The sequence below is a fragment of the Ursus arctos genome, unplaced genomic scaffold, assembly GCF_023065955.2.
Source record: "Ursus arctos isolate Adak ecotype North America unplaced genomic scaffold, UrsArc2.0 scaffold_2, whole genome shotgun sequence".
Lineage (NCBI taxonomy): Eukaryota > Metazoa > Chordata > Mammalia > Carnivora > Ursidae > Ursus > Ursus arctos.
In genome coordinates, this window is record NW_026622874.1 from 96,582,906 (window position 1) to 96,606,747 (window position 23,842).

A 23,842-nucleotide genomic window follows, 5' to 3' on the forward strand; every position below is an offset into this window, starting at 1 on the left:
AGGATGAGGTCCTGGGTGGGGGCCACAGAGACCTGGGAGTGAGCCCCACCATCAAGGCTTGAATGACTCCGAGGGGATATTGGAGGAAGAGAAACAAGACTGGCCTCTGAGGCCATCCCAAGGTGGAATGCTCCATTCTGACTTCCTCTCGACTCTATGGTGCTGCAGTGTCCCTGTGCAGTGGTGGCCCACAAGCCCTGGGGGCTCTGGCCTGGCGTCCACCAGCCTCCCCTTTGACTCTTGAGCCCCTCACTCCTGCTTTCCAGCCATACTGGCCTTCCAAATCTCCAGTGTACCACATCCCAGATCACTGAAGGGCTGCTCTCTCTCTTTCTCACTCTCTCTCTGTTACCCAGTCAAGGCCCAGTCATCACGTCAAATGCCCTCTCCTCCAGGAAGCCCTCCTGAGGCCTCTGACCAGCTCAGCGTTCCTAGATTTACAGGTGCCAAAGCTGGCATAGGAAAGGAAGAGGAGTGTAAGGGCGTTATATCTGCCGAACCCCTGGGGGGCTCAGCCCCCTGATACTCTGAGTATCGCCATCCCACCTTGTGGATGAGGACAGAGGCCTTGCCCGAGCTGTGTGGCTGGTGAGCAGCGGAGCCCCCAATAGGCTTGCACCACCAGGAAGTGGACAAGCCCATTCCCCCCTTGACTGCATACCCCCCAGGGCCCATCCTTTCATCAAGCTGCCCCCCACCTCCCACCCCTGCTGCATCTAAGAGGTCAGAGGAGGCCCCTTGGGTTTTGCTGGTCCAGCCAATATCCCGACACAGCGATCGAGACACTGGGGCGTGTGTGCAGGGTGGCCCCCCCGCAAGGACAGCCCAGGCTGACTTGGCCCGAGGGGAGCAAACATGCAGTCAGGCAAGATAAACACAGGGCTTTCTGGCTGCTGTGTTTCTAGTTCATTCCAACGCATCTCTGCCCATCTGTGAGCCGTGAGTGAGTCCCCCCGTCTCTGAGCCCGCTACAAAGTCTGCACTGAGGTGCACCACACTCAAAGATCCCTTCCTACCTTGAAATTCTCCAAACGCAATCTGGAGTCTCCCAGTGGTGTCTCCCACCTCACCAGTTCTGGGGTAGTTTTCCCCCCCAAGACGACCCAAATCTAGGGACTTCGGACCTCTATGCATTTGCTTCCTCTGACGGTTGGATCCTGGGACTTCCCTCACCATCACCTGTCACCTGGCAAACTCAAGGACATAGATTCTCCCGGGGGTTGTGACTCAATAAATATCCAAGGCAGAAGTGTCGCCTCCTCCGAGAGGGCCGCCTTGACCAGCCCACCCTCAGTCGCACCCACCCCCACCGCAGGCTGCGTGCCCTGGGTTTATACTGTCATAGAACCCTGGCTCATCTTCCAAACACCCACCACCAGCTGTGCAGTCATCGATCTGACGTCTGTCCCCTCCACTAAAGCTGCTGCTGCACCCCAGGCCTAGCTCGGGGTACGGCACATCATGTGTGCACGCAATAAAAATTGGGGGAATGAAGGAAACAATCGGTGACTGGTGTAGCAAATGGAGTCCCAGGCGGGGAAATGCAATGCTAAGCAAGACACCGTGGGTCCCCGGAGGAGCTCAGGGTGTCGGGCTAGGGGACATCCCTGGACACTGATGACCGGCAGCGATGGGGAGGCAGGGCATGGCCACTTCCACGACCAGGGGCCAGAAAAGGCTTCCTATGTCTCGGGACGCTTGAGGAAGTTCGGCTGCGCTGAGATGGTCAGGGGGCGGCCAGCACCAGGAGAGCTAGGGGGTGCTTTGGGGTGAGATCTGGTGCATTTGGGGAGCAGACAACGCAGAGGCAGGGCAGTTACGAGAGCCCCAAAGCAGGCAAGCAGTCTGGCCTGGGTTTGGGGAGACCACACTGGCTGGCGCTCGCCAGGCCTTCAGAGCACGCTTCTGATCAGCAAAATATGTTCGAGTCTGCAATATACATGTATTAATCTACACGTGTATATATATACATGTATTATTTACTGTCTTTGCATATATTAAAAATCAGTAGAGCTTAATTTCGCTCTTACTTTAGAGATTAAAAAATAAACAGAAGACTTGATGTGGTTTTCCTGCTCCTCAACAGACAGCCTTGTACCCACTAGGAAACCAACGCCTCCCAGCCAAGGGGAGGCCACCCAGGGACTGTGGCTGAGCAGTGTGGTGGTCAGATCGGCTTTCTAGAAAGACCCCACCTGTGGCTGGCTGTGGGGTCCCCAGATGGGAAGGGAGAGATGGAAGGTGGGGAAGGGAGTCGGGCGGCTGCTGGCCAAGAAAGAGGGGCAGGGCTGGGATGAATGGCCTCATTTTACAGAAGGGGAAACTGAGGCTGTGGAGGAGCATGGGGTCAGGCTCCAGCCTATAAAGTGGCAGAGGTCTGACCGACCCAGGCCTCCTGGTGGGGCTGGTGTGTTCTTATCTGGTCAACAATGTTCGGAAGCTGCCCCCACTGTGAGCAGTTGGTCCTCAGGGACCCTCTCAGGAAGCACAGAGGGCTGAAGTCACGAGGTCCTCTCAGAGGCCCTCAAACTCCTACAGCCACTCAATGACTGCCCCAGAAAGGGTGCAGATGTGTCCTATATTTCCCCAAACGTGGCCCTGGGTGCACTAGGTCACATGAGAGGGCATTTGAAAAACAGGGTCCAGGGAGGGATGAGGTGCCCATCACTGGAGGTGTGTAAGTGGAAGCCATGGCTCTTTGGACTCCAAAGGTGGAGGTCTCCAAAGCATCAGGAGGTCCCTCGGTGGGCGCCAGCACAGGGCTATGGTCTGGGCATCTCCAGCCCGGAGACCTCATGGGGGGGGGCACCGGTGCCCCTCCTTCACTGGGCATTTCAGCCCGCAGTCTCCTGCCCTGGCCCCACTTCCACACCAGGGACCACCGCGAGGAGGACCAGACTGGGAGGTACCGAGACAGGCTGGAGACTCAACAGGAAATGGGAGTGGGGGGTTCAGAAAGGGAGGCGGTAGATTATTAATCTCTTGATTAATAGCAGCGGGCCAGTGGGAGGGAAGGGGCTGTCCCCTGCAGTTCAGAGGCAGGAGGAGGGGGTTTTCAGCCTCTGGCCTCCTCCAGATCCCAGCTAGTCATCCCTAAGTACCAGACGCAAGGGACAGCGGGCCCAGCGGGCAGTTCTTCCGCCCGGAATCCCCACCCCCCACCCCAGCCCCCGACCAGAGGCTGGGACCGCAGTGCAGGGGGGGGCTCATGGCGGGGAAGGGGGACGCAGCCCAGACCAGCCCCCAGCTGCGGGGTTCAGCTTCATGAGCTGCTTGACCCACACAGGCTGGCTGCGGAGGAGGGGCAAGGAAGAAAGGCTGTGTTTTAAGAAAGTACTAAGTTCAGGCCGTCGCAGGGTCTTGCAGGCAGCAGGCAACCCAACCAGAGGGGGGAGGCTAGCCGGCAGGGGGCCGTCTGGCGGAGGGGGAATGAAGGAGGCAGATGAAGCCCCCGAAGAGTTCCGGCAAACCCCTCCGCTCAGCACATCTGGAAAAGGTTGGCTCTAATGCCATCAAAGAGCTCTGAGGGGCCAGGGGGACAGCCAGGGCAGGGAAGCCAGGCCGAGGAAAACTTAACCCCCGAGTCCCTGGGGCTCAGTCTTCCCAATCTGTCAGGCAGGCCCTGTGCCTGGCCCACCCCCCACCCCACCCCCCGCAGTGGCCCCGGGGTGCGGGGGAAGCTCAGGGGGGCAGGAGGGCAGCATCCATAATGCCGGCCTTCCTGCTGCATTGATCAAGGCACAGCGAGGGGTGTGATTTCCACCCCAAAGCAAGACAGACGGTTATATCCTCATTCCCCAGAAAGGGAAACCGAGGCACAGAGCCGGGAGGCCCGGCTCGTCCTCTCTGCCTTCCTCTGGGTGTGGAGCTGGTCCTGTGGCCTCTCACAGAGACGTCTCAGCATCCAGCCCCTCACTGTGGCGCTGGCTGGAGAAGGTCCCCCTACCTGGCCCTCCCGGCCTATTGCCGCCCCCACCCCCCTTCCCTAGGGAAACCCCCTCATCCCCCATCTCTCTGCGCCAATGTCACTACCCTAGGGAAACCCAGGACCAGGTCTCATATCAGGGACGCGACTGCTGTGAGTCTCTAACATGCCCTCCCCCACCGATCCCCCCCTCATACACACACACACACACACACACACACACTACAGAAATCCAATGCAGAAAAAAATCACAGAATGGGAGAATCCACCCAGGACACACTGGATTACAGCTTTGCTTCTATGTAGCAAGGAGATGGCTGCGTCCTTTAATGAACATGGCCAAGCACCTCGGTGTATAGGACTTCATAGTGAGCCCTGAGAACAAGGGGAGGGGGACATCGCGGGCCTGCCGTCGAGGCCCTTAGGAGTTGGTAGAGTCGGCCCCCAAATCAAACCATCCCAGCATCACATGGGTGAACCCACATGGGTGGCAGGTGCCCCTGCTCTCGGCCTGTCCCCCTGTTGCAGCTCTGACAAGGTCCCCCTTCCCCTCCTGCTGCAGGTTCCCCAGCTCTGGGCTTGTCAGCGGCCGTCTGCCCTTCCCTCCCTCCAGGACCATTCCCGACAGCCTACAAACAGTTTACAAATATGCTCCCATACCTCCTGTCTTCAAAACAAACAAAATCCCTCCCTTGACCCCATGCTGCCTCCAGCTTCCCCTGCTCCCTTCTCAGTAAGAACTTCTCGAAACTTCTCACGTCTCATTTCCTCCTATGCACCTGCCGTCTCGGCCTCCGTCCCCACCGCTCCCCAAAACTACACTTGCCAGGGTCCCAGCACCCTGCACTGCTAACTCTAATGGGCACTCAGCCCTGGTCTTACCAGGTTTCCCAGAGCATTTGGGAGACTCAAGCTCTCCCTCATGGTATCCCCCCAGAAACTCACCTCCTGGGACACCCGGATTCTTCTCCCGCCCTGGCTGCTCTTTCTCACCTCCTTAGGCAGCCCCTCCTCCTTAGCCCTGCCTCTGAGGTCGGGGTGCCTGGACCATTTGGGGACCAGCACCCCTTCTCCATCTAGTCATCCCCAACGCCACCTCCAGTCCCACAGCCTCGAACACGGTCTGCAGCCTCCCGATCCTCAATCACATCACTTCTCCCGGGTTCCAACTTGCCCACGTTGTTACAGTTAAACATCGGCGACACTGGGGTTCATATTACAGTTGATGGTGTGCGATCGTTTAATTGGTTTAATTCTTAGGGATTGTAAGATAATGTACTTCTTCCTGACAATGACGTCATAGAGTCCATGAAATGCAATATGCCCCGAGCCCTGGAATCTTCCCGGTACTCCAGACTTTTCACTAGACCTCTTACTTGCAGCCCTCCTCCCACGGATGCCCCCACAGGCATCTCCAGCTTCACTTGGCTAAAACAGAGCTGCTGGTTTCCACCTCCGAGGGCTGACACCACTGGGGGGGGGGGGGGAGTCCCCAACTTAATGAAGGACGCATGCAGCCAGCCAGCCAAACATTTAGGGTTATCTGTGATTGGCCCCTGCCCTTTCGTGATCAGACTCTTGTCATCTCAGTTTCCAGATACCTCCTGAATTCACCCACTTCTCCCCACTTCCCAGGGAGTGTCCTAGCGTGAGCCACCATCACCTTGCGCCTGCCTGTGCCCACTGTCCCCATGGCAGCCAGCGATCTTTTCAAAACCTAAACCAGCCCATCTCAGGAACCTCCGAAAAGGAGAGAAAAATACTTCAAAGCCAGCAGAAGGAAGGACAGAGTAGAGATCAGAGCAGGTAAGAGCAGAAATCAATGAAAACAGAAAAACATGAGAGAAAAATCAATGAAAAGACCAGTGAAACAACAAAGCTCTAGCAAGACTGACAAAGGAAAAAGAAGAAAAGGCACGAGTTATCAATATCAGGAATGAAATAGGTAGTAGGACTATCCTCATAAATTTAACAGCTGAGAGGAAATGGACCAAGTCATCGAAAAACATGAATCACCCCAACTCACTCAATCTGAGATAGATCATTTGAATAGCTCCATAACTATTAAGGAAATTGAATTTGTAGCTTAAAAACGCCTTCAAGGGGCACCTGGGTGGCACAGTGGTTAAGCGTCTGCCTTCAGCTTAGGGCGTGATCCCGGCATTATGGGATCGAGCCCCACATCAGGCTCCTCCGCTATGAGCCTGCTTCTTCCTCTCCCACTCCCCCTGCTTGTGTTCCCTCTCTCGCTGGCTGTCTCTATCTCTGTCAAATAAATAAAATCTTTAAAAAAAAAAAAAAAAAGGCCTTCAAAAGAACTCTCTAGCCCCAGATGTTTTCACTGGAGAATTTTACCCAATGTTTAAGAAGAATTAATACCAATTCTATACAATCTCTTCCAGAAAAATGCAAAAGGAGAGAGCACATTCGAACTCATTCTATGAGACCTTGATACTAAAGTCCGACAAAGACCGTAGAAAACAAGAAAACCACAGACCAATAGCCATGATGAAGATAGACGTAGAGATCCTGAAACAAAATACTAGCAAGTAGAACCCAGCATGATATTTTTTTAAAATTATATACCAGCACCCATGATAAAACCCGCAGAAAAATAGTTATAGAGGGAACTTGTTCGGCTTACGGGAGCATCTGTGAAATCTCCTGACATTTGACATTACACTTACTGGTGAAATGCTTTTCCGCTTGACTGGGAACAAAGCATTCTCTCCGCTCTCTCCCCTCTCACTCACTGAGTGCTGGCAGTTCTAGCCAGAGAAAAGGCAAGGAAATCACCACATACAGATCAGAAAGGAGGAAACACATCATCTCTATTTACAGATGACATGATTGTCCTTGAAAAAAAAAAAGTGTCAAGGAATTTACAGAAAAATGCCCTGAACTAACACATGAGTTCAACAAGGTCAGAGGATACGAGATAAACACACACACAAATCTATTGCATTTCTATATACTGGTAATGAACCCAAGGATGTTAGAATTGAAAAGCCAATTTTACCAATTTTACCAAAAAGCACTGCTTACAATCACTCCAAAAGGGGAAAAAAAAGAACAGAGCAGGTATGCTAAAAGCTGTAAGAAATCAAGGAAAGATGAAATAAATCAGAAAAGATCCAAATAAATGGAGAAACGTGATATTCCCGGGTTGGAAGATGCCATGGACCAAAGATATCTGTTCTCTCCAAATGGATTTGGAGGTTTAATGTAATTCCTGCAAAACTCTCATCAAGATTTTTGGTGGCTGTTGATGGGATTATCCTAAAATTTATATGAAGACAGAAGAACGAAAGTAGGTAAAAGCATTTTAAAGAGGAAGAATAAAGTGGGGGAAAAATCAGTCTATCCGATTTCAAGACTTTCGGTATAACTCAGCAAACAAAGCCTAGTGGTGTTGGCAGAACCGTGGACACACGTACCAATGGAACAGGACAGAGAACTTAGACTAACACAAATATGCCCAAATAGTTTTTGACAAACATGCAAAACCAATTCAAGAAAGGAAGGATGGCCTTTTCAGCAAAGTTGCTGGACCGATCAGCTATCCACAGACCAAGAAAAAAAAAAAAAACAAAAAACTCTTGCCTTAAATATCACTCCTTGCACAAAAATTAACTCAAAATGAATCATGGTTGGGACGCCTGGGTGGCTCAGTCAGTTAAGGGTCTCCCTTCGGCTCAGGTCATGATCCCAGGGTCCTGGAATCAAGCCCCGCATCCGGCTCCTTGCTCAGCGGAGAGCCTGCTTCTCCCTCTGCCTGCCACTCTCTCTCTCTCTCTCTCTCTCGGACAAATAAATGAATAAAATCTTTAAACAAAAAATGGATCATGGACTTCAATGTCAAACACAAAACTATAAAACTTTTAGGAAAAAAACACAGGAGAAAATCTTCAATTGCACTCGTGGGCATTTACCCAGAGAAATGAAATCCTGTATTCGTGCAAAAATCTGAAGGTACCTGAATGATGACGACAGTTTTATTCCGAATTTATAGCCCCGAACTGGAAACAACTGAGATGTCTTTCAACAGCCCGCTGGTTAAACTAACTGTGGGCCGTCCGCACCGTGGAATACTACTCAGCCGTAGAAAGGAGCGAGTCGCTCATACACCCAACAGCCGGGATGACTCTCCAGGAAATCACGATGAGGGAAAGGATCCGCTCCTGTAAGGTCACCTACTGCGTGATTCCATTCTCGAAATAACAACACTTTAAAAGGGGAGAACAGATTAGTGGTTAACAGCGGTTTGGGGGGGCTTGGGGCAGGAGGAAAGTGGGTGTGGCTTCAGAAGGGCAATATATGGGGTCCCGTGGTACAGAAAATATTCTGTACATGGACTGGATCAATGTCGATATCTCGATACTCTGGTTGTGACATATCGTATGGTTTGGCGAGATGGCACCATGGGGAGGAACAGCGTGGACAGTACATGGGATCCAAAAAGAGAGGACACATGGAATCTCTCTGTATTATTTCTTACAACTGTGTGTGAATGGACAATGCTCTCAAAATAAAACGTTAATCCAAAAGAAACCTAAACCAGATCATTTGTCATCTCTACTTAAAACACCCAATGGCTTCCCACTACACTGACATAAAATCCCGACTTAAGCCCACAGAGATCAGTCTCTGCCTATACTCCCCTCCTCACCTGCGAAACTTCTGGACACTGACTTCCTCTCTGTTCCTTCATCTAGCACCTCCCTGCCTCAGGGCCTTTGCACCAACTACCCTTACCCGATCATCACATGGCGGCTCTTTCTCCTCACTCTCTGCTCAGCATCAACATCATCCTTTCAGGGTCACACTCATGCCTGCTCCAAAGTAGCCCCAATTCATGCCCAGTCCCATCACCCCTACCTTAATTTCCTACACTCATTATGAGGCGATATTTTTTCTCATTTTCATATAAACTCCGTCTTACTCTCCATCATATTCCCCTCGGGCACATAGTAGGGCCCTCCGTGAGTATTTGCAGAAAGGATTGAGGGAACGAACAAATGTAAGAAAGAGGTCTACGTGGGGCTCGGGGGGGAGAGGGTGGGGGCCCATGCCAGTCCCCGAGTGCGTTCTGAACAGAGCCTCAAAGGTTTCACAACCACGCTCTCCCTTCCCCCACCTGCACACTTTTGTCATAAGAATGTCATCAGGATGTAATGAGATAATGTGCTGACTTCAGAGCCTTCTGCCAAGTGAGGACCCGCCAAGGATTATGGCCATGCCGATCCACAAATCTAAGCACGTGGAAATACAGGAACCCCTTCTCCCCAGACCCGGCGGGCAGTAGAAGGATGCCAGTGCAGGCGCCCCCTGCCCTCGGGCAGCAAACACCCCTGCACTCTCTCACCAGCCACTCTTCATTCACCTGACATCTGTGTCTCTTCTCAGAGCCGTACTAAGGTGCTGGGGTTTATCCTGGCCGGACACTGGCCTAGACACGCCTTAGCATGGGCACCAAATGCCCGAAGTAATCCCATGAGGCGGACCCTGATATCATTTTTATAAACGAAACGAGCGAGACCCCAACTTCCACCCCTTCTCTTCCTACCCCTGGTTCCCCATACACACTGTGTACACATGCAGCCCACACCACCCAGCTCCAGCCAGGCCAGCCAGTCCCAAGAACAGCTACCCTTGCCCGCCATGGGGTTCAGGGTGTGCCCACTGCCCACAGTCCCCCAGATTTGGGGGTGAGGCCAGGGCAGACCCAGAAGCCCTCAGGGCTATTTAGCCAGGTACCCAGAGAATGGTCCAGAAGAGGGGGTTAGGCTCCAGAAGGACACGGACTCCTTGCCCTGCGAGGGGGAGCATGGCTGGAGGAAGGGCCAGGACAAAGGGGTTCCTCTTGCCTGGGTAGAAGGCCATATGTCCCAGGACCTCTGCTCTGTGGTCCAGGGGGTGGGGGCAGGCAGGCTCCTGGTCATGCCCGGTCCTGCTATATCTCCCACAGCTCCACAGGCGGCAAAGGCAAAAAGATACGGAAACCTGGAAGCTTCTATGTAAATGCGGAGATTGAAATGTGGCAAGACACAGCGGGCAGCCAGGACTGTAAGCAACACAAGACATAAGGCAGCTATGGGAGCTCAGCTGCCACCTAACCTTGGAGCGGAAAAATGCAAGTTCAGAGCATGCCGAGGCCTGCAGCCCCCATTAGGGGCTGCCTTGGAGATGGGGGTGAGGGTTGGAGGGGTGGGTAGGGCACTATGCCCACGATTTGCTTCATAACTCAGCCATGGCCCAGCCTCAGCCTCCATTCCCAGAGCACTTCTTACAAGCCAGCCCCACATCATCCTCCAACAGCCTCCCGGGGAAGTCTTCTATCGCTCTCACGTAGACTCAGGGACACCCAGGCTCAGAGGACAAATCCGGACCAGTGAGACATGAGGGGAATCTGCAGGGGGACTCTGGAAAACACAGTGTCCTCTGATAGGAGAACATGATGTCACATCCCCTTTCTTGTTTATATGGGACACTGTTGCTGATGCCCGGAGCTGCAACCGCCCTTCTGTGACCCTGAAGAACAACAGGGCAGGCACACAGCAGCTGGTGAAGGGTGAAATCAAAGGTGCCCGAGATCTTGAGAATATTTTTGGCTCAGGGAAGCCCACAGGTCGGGGGTCCCCACCGCATCTCCAGTGCCAGTCTCAGGGCACCTTGCTCCCGCACAGCAGTGATGACATGTGACTGTGTGCCTGTTTCTGTCGTGGTTTGACTAATACCCCTGCCACCACCACTGGGTCATCAGCTCCCCGAGTCAGGGCCTGATCTGGGTTCTCACAGAGGACCGGAGGCCTCCCTCCCTGACTATCCTTTTGACCTTGGGCAAGTCACTTTGCTCTCTGAGCTTCAGTCTCCCAGTGGCAAGTGTGTGGATCAGTTTATAAGACAGAGACTTTCTTTCACAATGAAGTGCAGTATTCACAGTTCACCCTGTGCGTGAATTCAAAGTGTTTTGACCTCTTGGGCCTCGTTTCATCCTCCTGATACGGAACCATCAGTTCAACAGTATCTCTTGAGCTCCTGAACTCGAGGCGCGGGGTGGGGGGTGGGGCACAGGAGGGAGCGAGATAATTCCTGCCCTCCTACGGCCCCCAGGTTGGCGGGCAGGGCAGCCCACGAGCAGGCTGACCTCAGAAGAGACAAGGTGTTGCACACAGGGACCAGTGCTAAGATGAAGCAGGACAAGGGGCTGGAAAGTGACAGGGTGTCGGGGAGGAAAGGCACTGAATCAGGTCAGGAGATGCAGGGATGAAACCAGGCCAGGCAGAAGGACCAGCAAACGTGAAGGCTCCGAGGAAGGACGGAGTCTCCAGGCCAGCAAGGTCCATGTGGCCAGAGCCCCAAGACCAGGGCAGCTCGTGGAGGGCTGTGGGGTCGGGAGGGGAACAAGGTCCATGTCCGGACTTTGATCGGCTGTGGAGAGGGGTAGAGACAGAAGAGAGAGACGGAACCTCCTGGAAGGCCTGGAGCAGGGCAGTGCCGTGATCTGACAAAGGAACTGGAGGGGACCGGGGGAAGTGGGGAGACCAGCGAGCAGCCACTCCAAATACAATGCCGCTTATATGTGAAGCCAGCAAAAGCGGGCCCCGGGACGAGCGTGCGCACAGTGCCCCACGTCGCCAGGGACCTGGGGACAGTGCCAAACCCCACTGTCCTTCCTCTCCCTGACCAGCCATAGACAGAGGGGATGCACCCCAACCCTAATTCAGATAGGAGTTACTGGAGAGAGAGAAAAGTACATTAAACCCTCATTCCTTAACAAATAACAGTCACTTAAGTGGCAATGATAATTGAGACCAGAAATATGGAATTCCTCTCAAGAATGAGCATTAAATCTTACTCAACAAAGGGAAGGCTCACGACAAATGCGTGCCTGCCTTGACCGAACATTCTGTTCTGAGCTCCTCATGCCAAGGAGAGGGAAAGAAGTCTGAAGGCCTGTAACACCCGCACTGTGGATGAGACCCTGCTGCTTCTGAAACAGTGTTCACATCATGGCTTCAGGCCCAAAGCAAAGGGCAGTTGTCAAAAGCAGTGATCGTCTGAAATTCGTTTGGTTGAGGTCAGTGATTCAGTAGTTAGCTTGTCTGGCTTTTCTTAAAGGTGCTTTATGTATTTAAACTCTAAAAGGCTCAACTTATAACTTTGACATTAAGAAAGCCAGCCCTTCTTCCAAGGTCTTTTAGTTAAAGGAACCCTGACGGTTCATTTTCTAAACCCAAATGCCATATAATGAGGTGTGTGTGTGTGTGTGTGTGTGTGTGTGTGTGCGCGCGCGCACCTTTTGCTTCCACCCTGGTAGCCGACTGGGGGTGTGCCCAACACATGGGATTGTGGCTAAAGTCCAACTGGACTAAAATCTGTAGGAAAAAGAAGAGAAACACAACTCTCCGTGCTTGTTCCTCAACTCTGAAACAAGTATTAGTTTGTTGATGTCAAATACCGTCTCTTGAAAAGAGCTGTTTCCAACTTTGGCTCCCCATGCAAAAAGCAAGATGGCGGCTTTTGAACTGAGGCAGATGTGGCCTTGCTTCTCAGTGGCCTGCATTCAGCGGCCAGCTGCCCTGTTTGAAGAGCAGAGCAGCCACTCCTCTACTGACCAGACCTTTCTCTCAGAAGACGCTCCATTAGCTAAACTGTGGAAGGAGCCGAGATGCCCTTCAACAGACGAAGGGATAAAGACAATGTGGTTCATTTTTGAATGGAATATTACTCAGCCATCAGAAAGAACGATTACCCAACATTTGCAGCAACATGGACGGGACTGGAGGAGATCATGCTAAGTGAAATAAGTCAAGCAGAGAAAGACAATTATCATATGGTTTCACTCATTTGTGGAACATAAGGAATAGCAGGAGATCGGTAGGAGAAGGAAGGGGAGGTAAACAGAGGGGGGAATGAACCACAAGAGACTACGGACTCTGGGAAACAAACTGAGGGTTGAAACCCTCTCTGAAGAGGGGAGGGGGGTGGGGGTGGGCTAGCCCGGTGATGGGTATCAAGGAGGGCACGTATTGCGTGGAGCACTGGGTGTTATATGCAAACAATGCAATCATGGAACACTACATCAAAAACTAATGATGTAGGGGTGTCTGGGTGGCGCAGTCGTTAAGCGTCTGCCTTCGGCTCAGGGCGTGATCCCGGAGTCCTGGGATCGAGTCCTGCATCAGGCTCCCTGCTCCGCTAGGAGCCTGCTTCTTCCTCTCCCACTCCCCCTGCCTGTGTTCCCTCTCTCGCTGGCTGTCTCTCTCTCTGTGTCAAATAAATAAATAAAATCTTTGGGAAAAAAAAAAGAAGAACTAGTGATGTACTGCATGGTGACTAACATATCATAATTAAAAAAAAAAGAAGAAGAAAAAGATGGTCCTAGGATCAGCACGTGGCGACCTGGTCATGGGAGGCTTCCTGCTGATGAGAGAGGCAGGAAGGCCTGGGAATTCAGCTCCTGGGATGCAGGGGAAGGAAGAGGGGGGAGTCTCTGTGACTTCTGCTGAAAAGAAAGCAGGGGCAGCATATTTTTCTTCATTTATGGATCCACTGGCCATCTTTCCAGCACAGCAGTTAAAAGCAAGACTTTTCTCTTAAAATGTAAAATGGACATACCCATGTACTTAGCCATTCCCCTTACTGAAGGAGTAATTATAAACACACTGTGTACAGCATGGCCCCCAGTTGAGAACCTCTACTATTGAAACATGAAAACTAGGGGCGCATGGGTGGTGCAGTCGGTTAAACGTCAGACTCTTGGTTTCAGCTCAGGTCATGATCTCAGGGTCAGGAGATCGAGCCTCGAGTCAGGCTCCATGCTCAGTACGGAGTCCGCTTGAGGTTCTCTCCCTCTCCCTCTGTCCCTCCCACTCCTGCTCTCTCTCTCTCTCTCTAAAATAAATATATAAATCTTTTATAATTATGAAAATTTCTTAAAATTATGAAAATAGAAAATCACCATTCGACAAGCATCACAATAATAATTATTGTAAGCAGAATCATCCACGAACACTAACATTAGGGGCTGGAAAGAGGATGAGAAATAGGATATTTGCATAGACTCAGAATTCGTCTCCGCAAGATACTTGTCAATGACAAAGGGAAGTCTAACTCCTTGGCAGTGAGCCAATCTGTCAGCCGCTGCCTCAACCAAGTGACCGACCACAACATCAGCAGGAAGGGGATGCATCGATGTGATGTACCCCTCAACAGGATGCCCCGAGAAGGACACAGCGTCACTGTGACAGTCCCCCTGCCAAAAACGCACTATCTCAGGCAAACCGAGGAAACATCAGACCAACCCAGACAGAGGAACACCTACAAAAGAACTGGCCGGTTCACTTAAAAGCATCAAGGTTGTGAAAGACAAAGACTGAGAAACTGCCCCAGATGGGGGGAGACCACAGAGACATGACAATTTAAATGCAAAATGGTGGGGGGGGTGGATAGAAAGAGGGTATTATGGGACAGTCAGCAAAATGTGAATAAGGTCTACACTTAGTTTATAGTATTATATTATTATTAATTTCCTGGCTTAGAGAATTGTACTATGGTTATAAGAGATATCAACCTTAGAGATTGCTATGGACTCAATGTTTTTATCCCCCCCCATTCATATGTTGAAAGGAGGGCATTAGGAGGCGGGCCTCTGGGAGGTGCTTAAGTCACGAGCGGAAGGGTGGAGCCCTCACAGATGGGATTGGTGCCTTCATGAAAGAGACCCCCCACAGAGCTGCCCCTACCCTCTGCCATGTGGGCCTCACCAGACACCAACTCTGCCAGCCACTCCTCCCCCTGACTGGCTGGGCAGCCCGTGGCCCAGGACCAGAATCTCTGCCCCATTCACCGGTCCCAAGCGGATTCTGGCCGCTGGCTGCACGCTGAGCCCTGTAGGGGGCAGCACTGTGCCAGCACGGGCCTGGACTCTGGGGCTCACTCTCCACCCTTAGCGACGAAAACATAGCCAATTTATGATGACCCTGTGATGGTTAATTTCTGTGTCAACTTGGCTAGGCCAGAATACCCAGATATTCGGTCAAACATGAATGGATGTTGTTGTGCAAGTTTTTTTTTGTTTTAATCGAAGTATAGCTGACATATAATATCCGTTTCCGGTGTTACAGCAGAGTGATTTGACAATTACATACGTGACAAAGTGCTCCCTCTGATAAGTGTAGTCACCATCTGCCACCATACAAAGTTATTACAATATTATTGGCCATACTGTCTCTGCTGTACTTTTCACCCCGTGACTTATTTGTTGTGTGGCGGGAAGTTTGCACCCCTTACTCCCCGTCACCTATTTCGCCTGTCCCCCACTCCCCTCTGCCAACCACTAGTTTCTTCTATTTATGAGTCTGTTTCTGGTTTTTGTTTGTTCATTTGGGAAGGGATTTGGAATTTGAGAGGGGTGGTCCCAGGCAGAGAGAGAGAAGGGTCTTTGAGGCAGAAACCCAGGGCTGCACAGGTGTGGAGGAGAGGGGGTAAAGGAGGCTGGAGCTGGAGCAGGGACTAGAGGGATAGAGGACTAGGTGGCAGGGGACGTGGGGTCTCAGAGACCCTGAACGCTGGGCCAAGAATTCAGATCTCTCCCTGTGAATGCTGAGGAGGGGCCTGAGGGCTGTGGGTTGGGGCTGGTGAGAGGTGGGGCTTGAGGGGGCGGGGCGGTGGGCGTAGTTTGACGGGCGGGGTCGAGAGGGGCGGGGCCGAGAGGGGCTGTGAGGGGCGGGGCTGTGAGGGGCGGGGCTGTGAGGGGCAGGGCAGAGAGCGGCCTCACCTGGCCCTTCCTCACCCCGCTTCCGTTCTATGGTGCTCTTCTGCTCATCAAATGCTCACCGGATTGTGAAGTTCCTTCAGGGTGGGAAGCATGTCCCTTTCATCTTGCCCGCACATAATCCCCATGTTCTGTACACAAAAGGTGCTCCATAAAGGCACACTTAGCTCTTGTTTCCGACCGTCAACCCCCCTCCCCGGCAGCTTGTGCTGGGGTTGGATTCACCCAAGGGAACAGAAAGGAAGGGCAGAGCTGGCCCGCCCCACAGCCTTTACCTCACGAGGTTGGCACAGGGCCCGGGCCACCGGCAGCTCTGGTACACACGCTGGACCACTGTCTCTGAGCCGTTCTGCACCTGGCAGGACACCGTCCGCGTCACCGTGTGATGGCACCAGTGCCTGTGGGGAAAGCAACAGTCATGTCAGCCCTTCTATTCCTGAGGTGCTGACTGTGGGTCAAAAGGCCGTGCTGGCCAAGGAGGGGTCCCTCCATAAGCCTGCTGGGGGGGGGGGGTGCTCGTTCTCCTGGGTAAGGGGTCCACTGAGACTCTCAGTCCAGGACTAAGGTGAAGGTAAAGTACCTGCACCCCGTGGCCACCAGGCCCTGGCATCCATTGTTTCAGTCACCAAACACTGGGAATAAACCTCTGCCCACCGGGAAATCCCACTCTGGTGAGGAAGACTAAGAAGGACATGATTACAACCCACAGGAACACGGGGCCATAGGCACAATCAAAGGATGCACACGGGGAGCTATGGGAACAGAGTGGGGCACCGACCCCAGGTCCCGAGAAAGACCCACCAACTGGGTACCGAAAGGTAAGAGTCAGCCCACAGCAAGTGCAATCACACGTGGCCCAAAGGCTGGAGGAAGGGGAGGAGCCAGGCTGAAGGGGAGGAGCCAGGAAGAAGGGGAGGAGCCAGGTGGAAGGGGAGGAGCCAGGAGGAAGGCAGCGACAAGGTACCTGGCAGGCTAGATGTGGGTCTTATTATGAAGTCAGTGGGGAGCCCCTGAAGGACTCTGACCAGAGGAATGCCTAGATGGTTCTGAGTTTAGAAAAATTCCTCTGGTGCAGTGTGAGAGGTGCAGAAGTCTGAGCTGGGACGTGGCGGGGGGGATATATGCAAACAATATTGTGATTGGATCCAATGGCAGACAAGCCCACACTCCCACCTTCCCCTCCCATCCCCCCATCCTAGAAATTTAAATCTAAAAATAAGTCCTTGTTGCGACATCAGCAAGATGGTGGGACAGGAGGTCCCCCACTCATATCTCCCTTCAGTAATGATAATTTGGCAGCCATCCATGGACAAAAATGCCCTTGCGGGAGCTTTAGGATTTTTGTAAACCAGGCATCTTATAAGGGGTTAATATCTGAAACATACAAGGAACTCATAAAACTCAATAGCCAAAAAACAAATCATCTGATTTTAAAATGGCCAAAGGACCTGAATGGGCATTTTTCTAAAGAAGACATACAGATGGCCAAAAGTATATGAGGAGGTGCTCGACATCACTGACCACCAGGAAAATGAAAATCAAAATGAGAGTTCGCCTCGCGTTCGTTAGGACGGCCATTATCAAAAGGACATGAGACGACAAACGTTGGCAAAGGTGTGGAGAAAAAGGAACTCTGGTACACTGTTGGTGGTAATGGATGTTGGTACAGCCATTACGGTAGGTTCTTGAAGAAATTAAAAATGGAGCTACCATATGACCCAGGAATCTCACTTCTGGGTATATATCCAAAGGAAATAATATCAGTATCTAGAAGAGATATCTGCACGCCCATGTTCATTGCAAAATTATTCACAACAGCCAAGATGGAAACAACTAAAGTGTCCATCCATGAATGAATGGACGAAGAAAACGTAGAAAATACACACACACACACACACACACACACGCACACACGCACACACAATGGAATATTATTCAGCCATAAAAAAAAGATGGAAATCCTACCATTTGCAACAACGTGGATGAGCCTGGGGGACATTACGCTAAGTAAATAAGCCAGACACAGAAAGACAAATACCATATGTGATCTCATTTGTACGTGGAATCTGAAACCATCCAACTCATAGAACCAGAGAGTAGAACAGGGATTGCCAGGGGCTGGGGAGTGTGAGGGACGGGGAGAGGCTGGTCAAAGAATACAAATGTCCAGTTATAAGATGAACAAGTTCTGGGGATCTAATATACAGATTAGATCTGTACGTATGTATATTATTATATTATCGGTATAGTGTATATATAATCACGTGGTGAGGACGATAATAATTCCATATTGCATGCTTGAAATTTGCTAAGAGTGTAGATCTTGAGTGTTCTCACCACAAAACAAACAAACAGTGCTAAGTATCTGAGGTGGTGAATGTGTTGACAATCTGTAGTAATCATTTCACAATGTACATAGATAGTGAGTCATCGCGTTGTATACCTTTGGGGGGAAAAAGCATATCATACAACGTAAATATACACTTTTTTAATTTGCCACTCATAACTCAATAAAGTAGAAAATGTAAATAAAGAAAGATAAAAAGCAGTCCCTAACAGCACTGGAAAACAAGGAGCGGTGGGCCAGAAATTCTGAGGAACGCTTGAGAGACCGAGAGTGGGTGGCACTAAGCTAGAAAGAGGAAAGCCCAACCCGAAACACGCAGGGAAGATTCCAGACTGGCGGTAAATGGGGGCGCAACTCGGGAGCAGCTGGTGTGGCTAATGGGATAGGGGAGGGACCCAGAGGTGACTGTCAGAGGACCATAGTACAAGGAGTCAGTCAGGTAGGGGCCGGATCCCTACCCCTGCTGGTGTCAAGAATCAGACATTAGATTCACGTGCCTTGTGGCAGGTGTGGTTGGAGAGGGCGCCTCAAAAGCTGATGACCCCCAGGAGAAGCTGAGATCCTCTCAAGTTTATACAACTCAATTTTTTAAAAAGATATTTGAGAGACAGAGAGAGAGCAGGGGGAGGGGCAGAGGGAGAGGGACAGCCAAGCAGAGAAGCAGACTCCCCGCTGAGCATGGAGCCTGACACAGGGCTCAATCCCAGGACCCTGAGATCACGACCTGAGCCAAAACCAAGAGTCGGAAGCTGAAGCGACTGAGGCACCCAGGTGCCCCTATATAACCGAATTCTTGCACACTCCTTCTCTACCCTTCACCTATACTACCAACTCTCCGAGAGGCAAAGCAGCAATAAATAATAAAGCAGAGACGAGCCAGTGGAAATCCCCAAATACCAAGAATTTTCAAAGCATTCAAGAAAAAAAAAGGCCAACACCATGAAAGAAAGGCAGCAACTCAAGAGACGATGAATCACACCTCAGGAAAAGACAATAAAGCAAACCGATGAAGACAACTTTTTAAAACATAATTAGCATCCTCAAAGAGATAAGAGAATCGTGCCCTTGTAAAAAAATATTATGAAATGGAAAAAATGAGAGCTCTTGGAAATGAAACATATGACTGTAAAAACCAAAAGCGCAATAGATGGGCTGAAAAATCAGAATGGACACAGCTAGAGAGTAAGTGGATGAGCGGGAAATCCGAGCCATGAACTTTCCAAGGATGCACTACAGGGGGAAAAGGAGGTGGGAAATGGGGGGGGGGGAGGGGGAGGTGAGAGACCCAGAGGACAGACCACATGCCGACATATGTCTATCAGTAGCTCTGGAATCGGGGATCAGAGAGAGCCAAGGAAAGTACGTACTTGAAGAAAGAATAAAGAGAGTTGGAGAAAGACATGATTTCTTAATCCAAAAGAGCTCCCTGAGTGCTAAGCCAGATGACCACAAACAGACATGTCGTGCTGAAATGTCAGAGCCCTCAGGATGGAGACAAAAATACCAAATGCTGTAGAAAGGAAAGTAACACAGATTACCTACAATAAACTGAAATTAGAGTTCTCGTCAGCAGCACCATATTCATCAAGAAACACAATGGTTTCGAATTTCCGAGGGGAAATTTCAAGCACCCAGAATTCCACACCCAGGCAAGCTCTCCTTCAAAGGCAAAGTCAAAATAAAGACATTTTGGGACTTGGAACTCGGAAAGCTTACCAGTCACCTTTTGGAAAGAATCACTGCAGGGTGTACTCCAGCAAAATAAATGAAGGATGCGGAAGAAATATATTAAATATGAGAAGCAGTTATGAGCAAAGAAAGAGTAATGCGATTTAATAACAGCCTAGCTCTAAAATCCAAAGTGATCTCAGTATGGAAGAGAGCCAGAAGAGGGACAGAAGGAACCAAAAGTTGCTGGGGGTTTTGTCTTGTTTAAGGAAAGGACATGGGTGCTTTGCGACAGGTATAGGTATAGCAGAAAAATACACAATTAAATATATCTTTCAATTTGAAGATAAATACTAGCAAGGATAGAAAGAGGACACAAAACTGACAAACTATGAAAGAAAAAAAATAAAGAAAATTTTATTAATCCAACAAAGTGCTAGAAAAGCAAGAAGGTAGCAACAGAAAACACAGTAATTAGAAAACCCTGGAAAGGGGAAGGAGAAGAAAAGAATCAACAAAGACTCGAGCAGAAATGCATGGCGTAGATTTACTTTAAAAAGTGAATCAACAAAATAAATCAATAAATAAAAATACAAAGCGAATGAACAAAACAGATTTTTAAAAGATCAAATCGAACTTATAACAATTCTTAATGAGAAACAAAAGATGCAAGAGAAGAGTTCCAAGAGATTTAAAATTATACATACATGTTATGTGTGATCTTGCATCAAGATTATTCAAAATCTGGACAATTTTCTAGGCAAATCTCTACTACCAACATCTGCACAGTTAAAGAGAGCACTGAAGTAATTGAAAGTCCATCCCTCTCCCAAAGGCACCGGGAGACCTAGTTTAAAACCTGGCTCTGCCACCAACCTGCTCTGTGACTTGAGTAAAGTGATGTCCCCTCTCTGAGCCCCAGTGAAATAAAAAGTCTTACCTTCAAGGTTATCGCGAGGGCTACGTGAGCAGATCCAGGTTAGTGGTGTATAAGTCACGCGGCCCTCACCACCTAAGCCAAGGTATCACTGACGGGCTGGCTACCGGAACCCCACAGTGTCCATAAAAGCCTAGGGACTGACCTTCCCATTTTGCAGCTGGGAGGAGTAGTGGGCAGTTAAACCTCACTGCCCGTAGCTCGGACTTGAGGCTGAGCGAGGAAGGGCATCCAGCCTTCCAGCCCAGACAACCAGCAGGGTCCCACCTCCCCAGTACAAACCTCCACTCTTGCCTCTGCCAGATGGGTCTGGAAATTGTGCAAGATGGCGGCGGTCTGGGCCCTTCATTTATCTGTACCAGGGAGCATCGGTGCCATCTCAGGCACTGAGCACGACTCTCTCGGGGATGAACCAACCCAAGGACAATGCTCCATCCCGACATCCGCCCCTGGCAGTCTGGAACGGACAGACTGTCCAGCCGTCTCCAAATCACGCCAGGTCAGGGTTTTCTATAGGGAAACGAGCTGTGAATTGCAAAACATTTTCAAATGCCTCGATTCATCATCTGCAGACATTTGATCTTTTAATGGGCTATAAATGGCTTCCCAAAATCAAAACCTGGCCAAAAACAACGAAGAAGGCAGGCAGAGACAAGGGGAAAGGGATCCAGGCCTTCTCAGATGGAATTCAAAACCCCGTTCATCTCCAGGCACCACGGTTCCAGAGAATCTTGGTGTCAGGCACTCTGCTCCAGTGTGGGGTCCCTCTTAGGGTCCCCATGTCCTGAACGTGTCTCCCATTTGTGGGTGGCATCACAGTGCCACCCAACCCCACCCCTGCCCATGGTGGGTACATACAGAGCTGTATAGACTACAGAATAACTCCACCCAGAGACTGGCTTGGCAGGAGGCACATGTCCCTTTTAAGACCCTTCTGGAAGGACTGGCCCAAGAACATAGAATTCAGGAGTGGCAGGGCTGGTCCTCGAACAGCCGGGCAGTGAGGGTGCCCTCAGTAGCCTTCATCAGGATGGGAAGGGGCTGGCATTATCTTTGGGCAGCAAATGTCTCTTCCATACCTCCCCTCCCCCTCCACAGCTGATTTCTCATGGAGGGTCCAGGATGGGAAACTTGCTCTCAGCCTTGGGGACAGACGGGCTCCCGTCCAGGTCCCTTTCCTTATGAGATGAGGTCCACTCCCTGATGGGGTAGAGCCACTGACTTGGCCCTACTCCATCAGACCCAGAGGCCGCTCCTTCACCACGCTAAGTGTTTGGCTCCATGACTTGGCCGAGCTCCGAATTCTTAATTTAGGGTCCTTTGGGACAACAAGTGCTAAGTGGCTTCAGGAAATCATGGCACAATGGAATGGAGGTTCTTCAGGATACCCCCGGCCCATGCCCACCTCTGAATATAACTAACCCAGGGAGATGCCAATATGGCAGCTTCTCCTCCCCATAGCCCTGGTCCCACCCCAAGCACCCACCCCCAAGCCCCCCAGTTCTCCTATCTGAACTTTGCCTTGGGACTTGATCTCACTCACACTTTCCCGCCATCCCCAGGACCCTAAGCTCTGAGCCCAAACCAAGCTCTGACGGTGTCCTCTCTTCCCGGGAGGATCACCCAGTCTGCCGCCTTTCCCCTGTCCCATGCTCTGCTCCCCCTTCATGCTGAGTCACCTCACCCCAAAATATAGGCCCTACTTATCTGGACGGTGGTCACACATCATCATAGCCCATGGGACACTTCAAGACATACCATTTCAATCTGTCCGATAATGAGCGCGCATCACTCTCTAGACCCAACTGGGTCCATCTTGGCGACCAGCATCCCTAAACTCCTGGTCCCTTGACCCAGAACCCCCAGCGGCAAATTGCCGCAGACTCCACCTTCCCCTCCCTCACTCCCCATGGCCACTTAGTCCCCACACCAGACAAGTCCACCTCTTCCACCCCTCTCCCACTCCATCTTGATCTTGCACTTGGACGGCCTTGGTGCCTGCTGGTCTCCCAGCCTCCAGCCCTGTCTCCCTGCAGTGTCCTCTACATGCCACCAGAGGGCACTCCCTAAACCCCAAATCTGTCTTGTCCCTGTCACCTCCCTTCCCCATCCCCCACAGCTCCCACCCACCTCCCTGGTACCACCTCCTACCACACTCCATCTTGCCACTCACATTGTCACACTGTCCTCCCTGGCATGCCGTCCCACCATCTTCCATTTGGCCAACTGTTACCCTACGGGTCTTCATTCGGGCTCTGTCCCCTACCGGAAGCCCTCCTTGACCCCCTGGCCAGGAAAGGACTCCTGCCTCATGCTCCACAGGGTTCTCTGCATCCCTCAATCTTAGCCCTAATCATACTAGAAAGCCATAGGCTCCCAAGGACGGTGGACTCGGGGCAGGCCTCATAACGTTGTACCGATCTGACCCCAAGCCCTATGTCCCGGCAGGATTTCTCTCATCCACTTACACTCACTCACCAAAAACCGTTTCCTGGGCTCTGCTGGGTGCCAGGCCCTGAGCCCCAGCAAGCTCTGCCCCGCATGGCTGGGACCACCCCTCTCAAGGTTAAGGGTGTTGAGTTTCAGGCCCCCCTCCACCCAGCCCTGATCATTCTAACTACTTGGCCATACCCTGCCCAACCCCCAGAGGCCAGTTCCAGGGGTTCTGCGGGCTGGCTCGGTGCAAGGAGCTCTGTGAGAACCCAGGTTTGCAGCCTGAAGGCAATGGCCACGTGGATGGGCAATCTGGATGACTCTGAAACCACGCCCTGGAAGCAGAGCCCATGGGGCTTAGCTGGTCTCCAGATAGATCCAGGCAGGTCCTCGCCCCTTCCCAGCAGAGAAAGAACAGCTCTGGTTCAGAGACATCCCACCTGGCTTCTGGCCATGCAAAGACGCTCTCCTGCCAGCAGAGTCGGGCCCAGGACCCCAAGACCTGTTTGGGGGTTGGCAAAGCAGTCCCATGTACTGTTACGGGCTGAGATGTGTCCCTACCCCCAAATTCATATGTTGAAACCCTAACCCCCAGTAACTCAAAATGTGACTGTGTTTGAAGATGAAGTCTTAGGGCGCCTGGGTGGCTTGGTCAGTGAAGCACTGGACTCTCAGTTTCAGCTCAGGTCGTGATCTCGGGGTCGTGAGGTTGAGCCCCAAGTAAGGCTCCACGCTCAGCAGGCAGTCTGCTGG

General features: G+C 51.4%; 1 protein-coding gene across 3 annotated transcripts in view; it reads right to left on the bottom strand.

Moving 5' to 3' along the window:
• The window catches only part of COL26A1 (collagen type XXVI alpha 1 chain), a 144,352-nt gene that overhangs the window by 86,714 nt on the left and 33,796 nt on the right, over positions 1 to 23,842 (bottom strand). For all 3 annotated transcript variants that reach the window (XM_044390203.3, XM_026515528.4, XM_048224809.1), the window contains exon 2: positions 15,980 to 16,102. In XM_044390203.3, the coding sequence (XP_044246138.2) occupies positions 15,980 to 16,102 (123 nt within the window). The remainder of the gene's footprint in view (positions 1 to 15,979; positions 16,103 to 23,842) is intronic.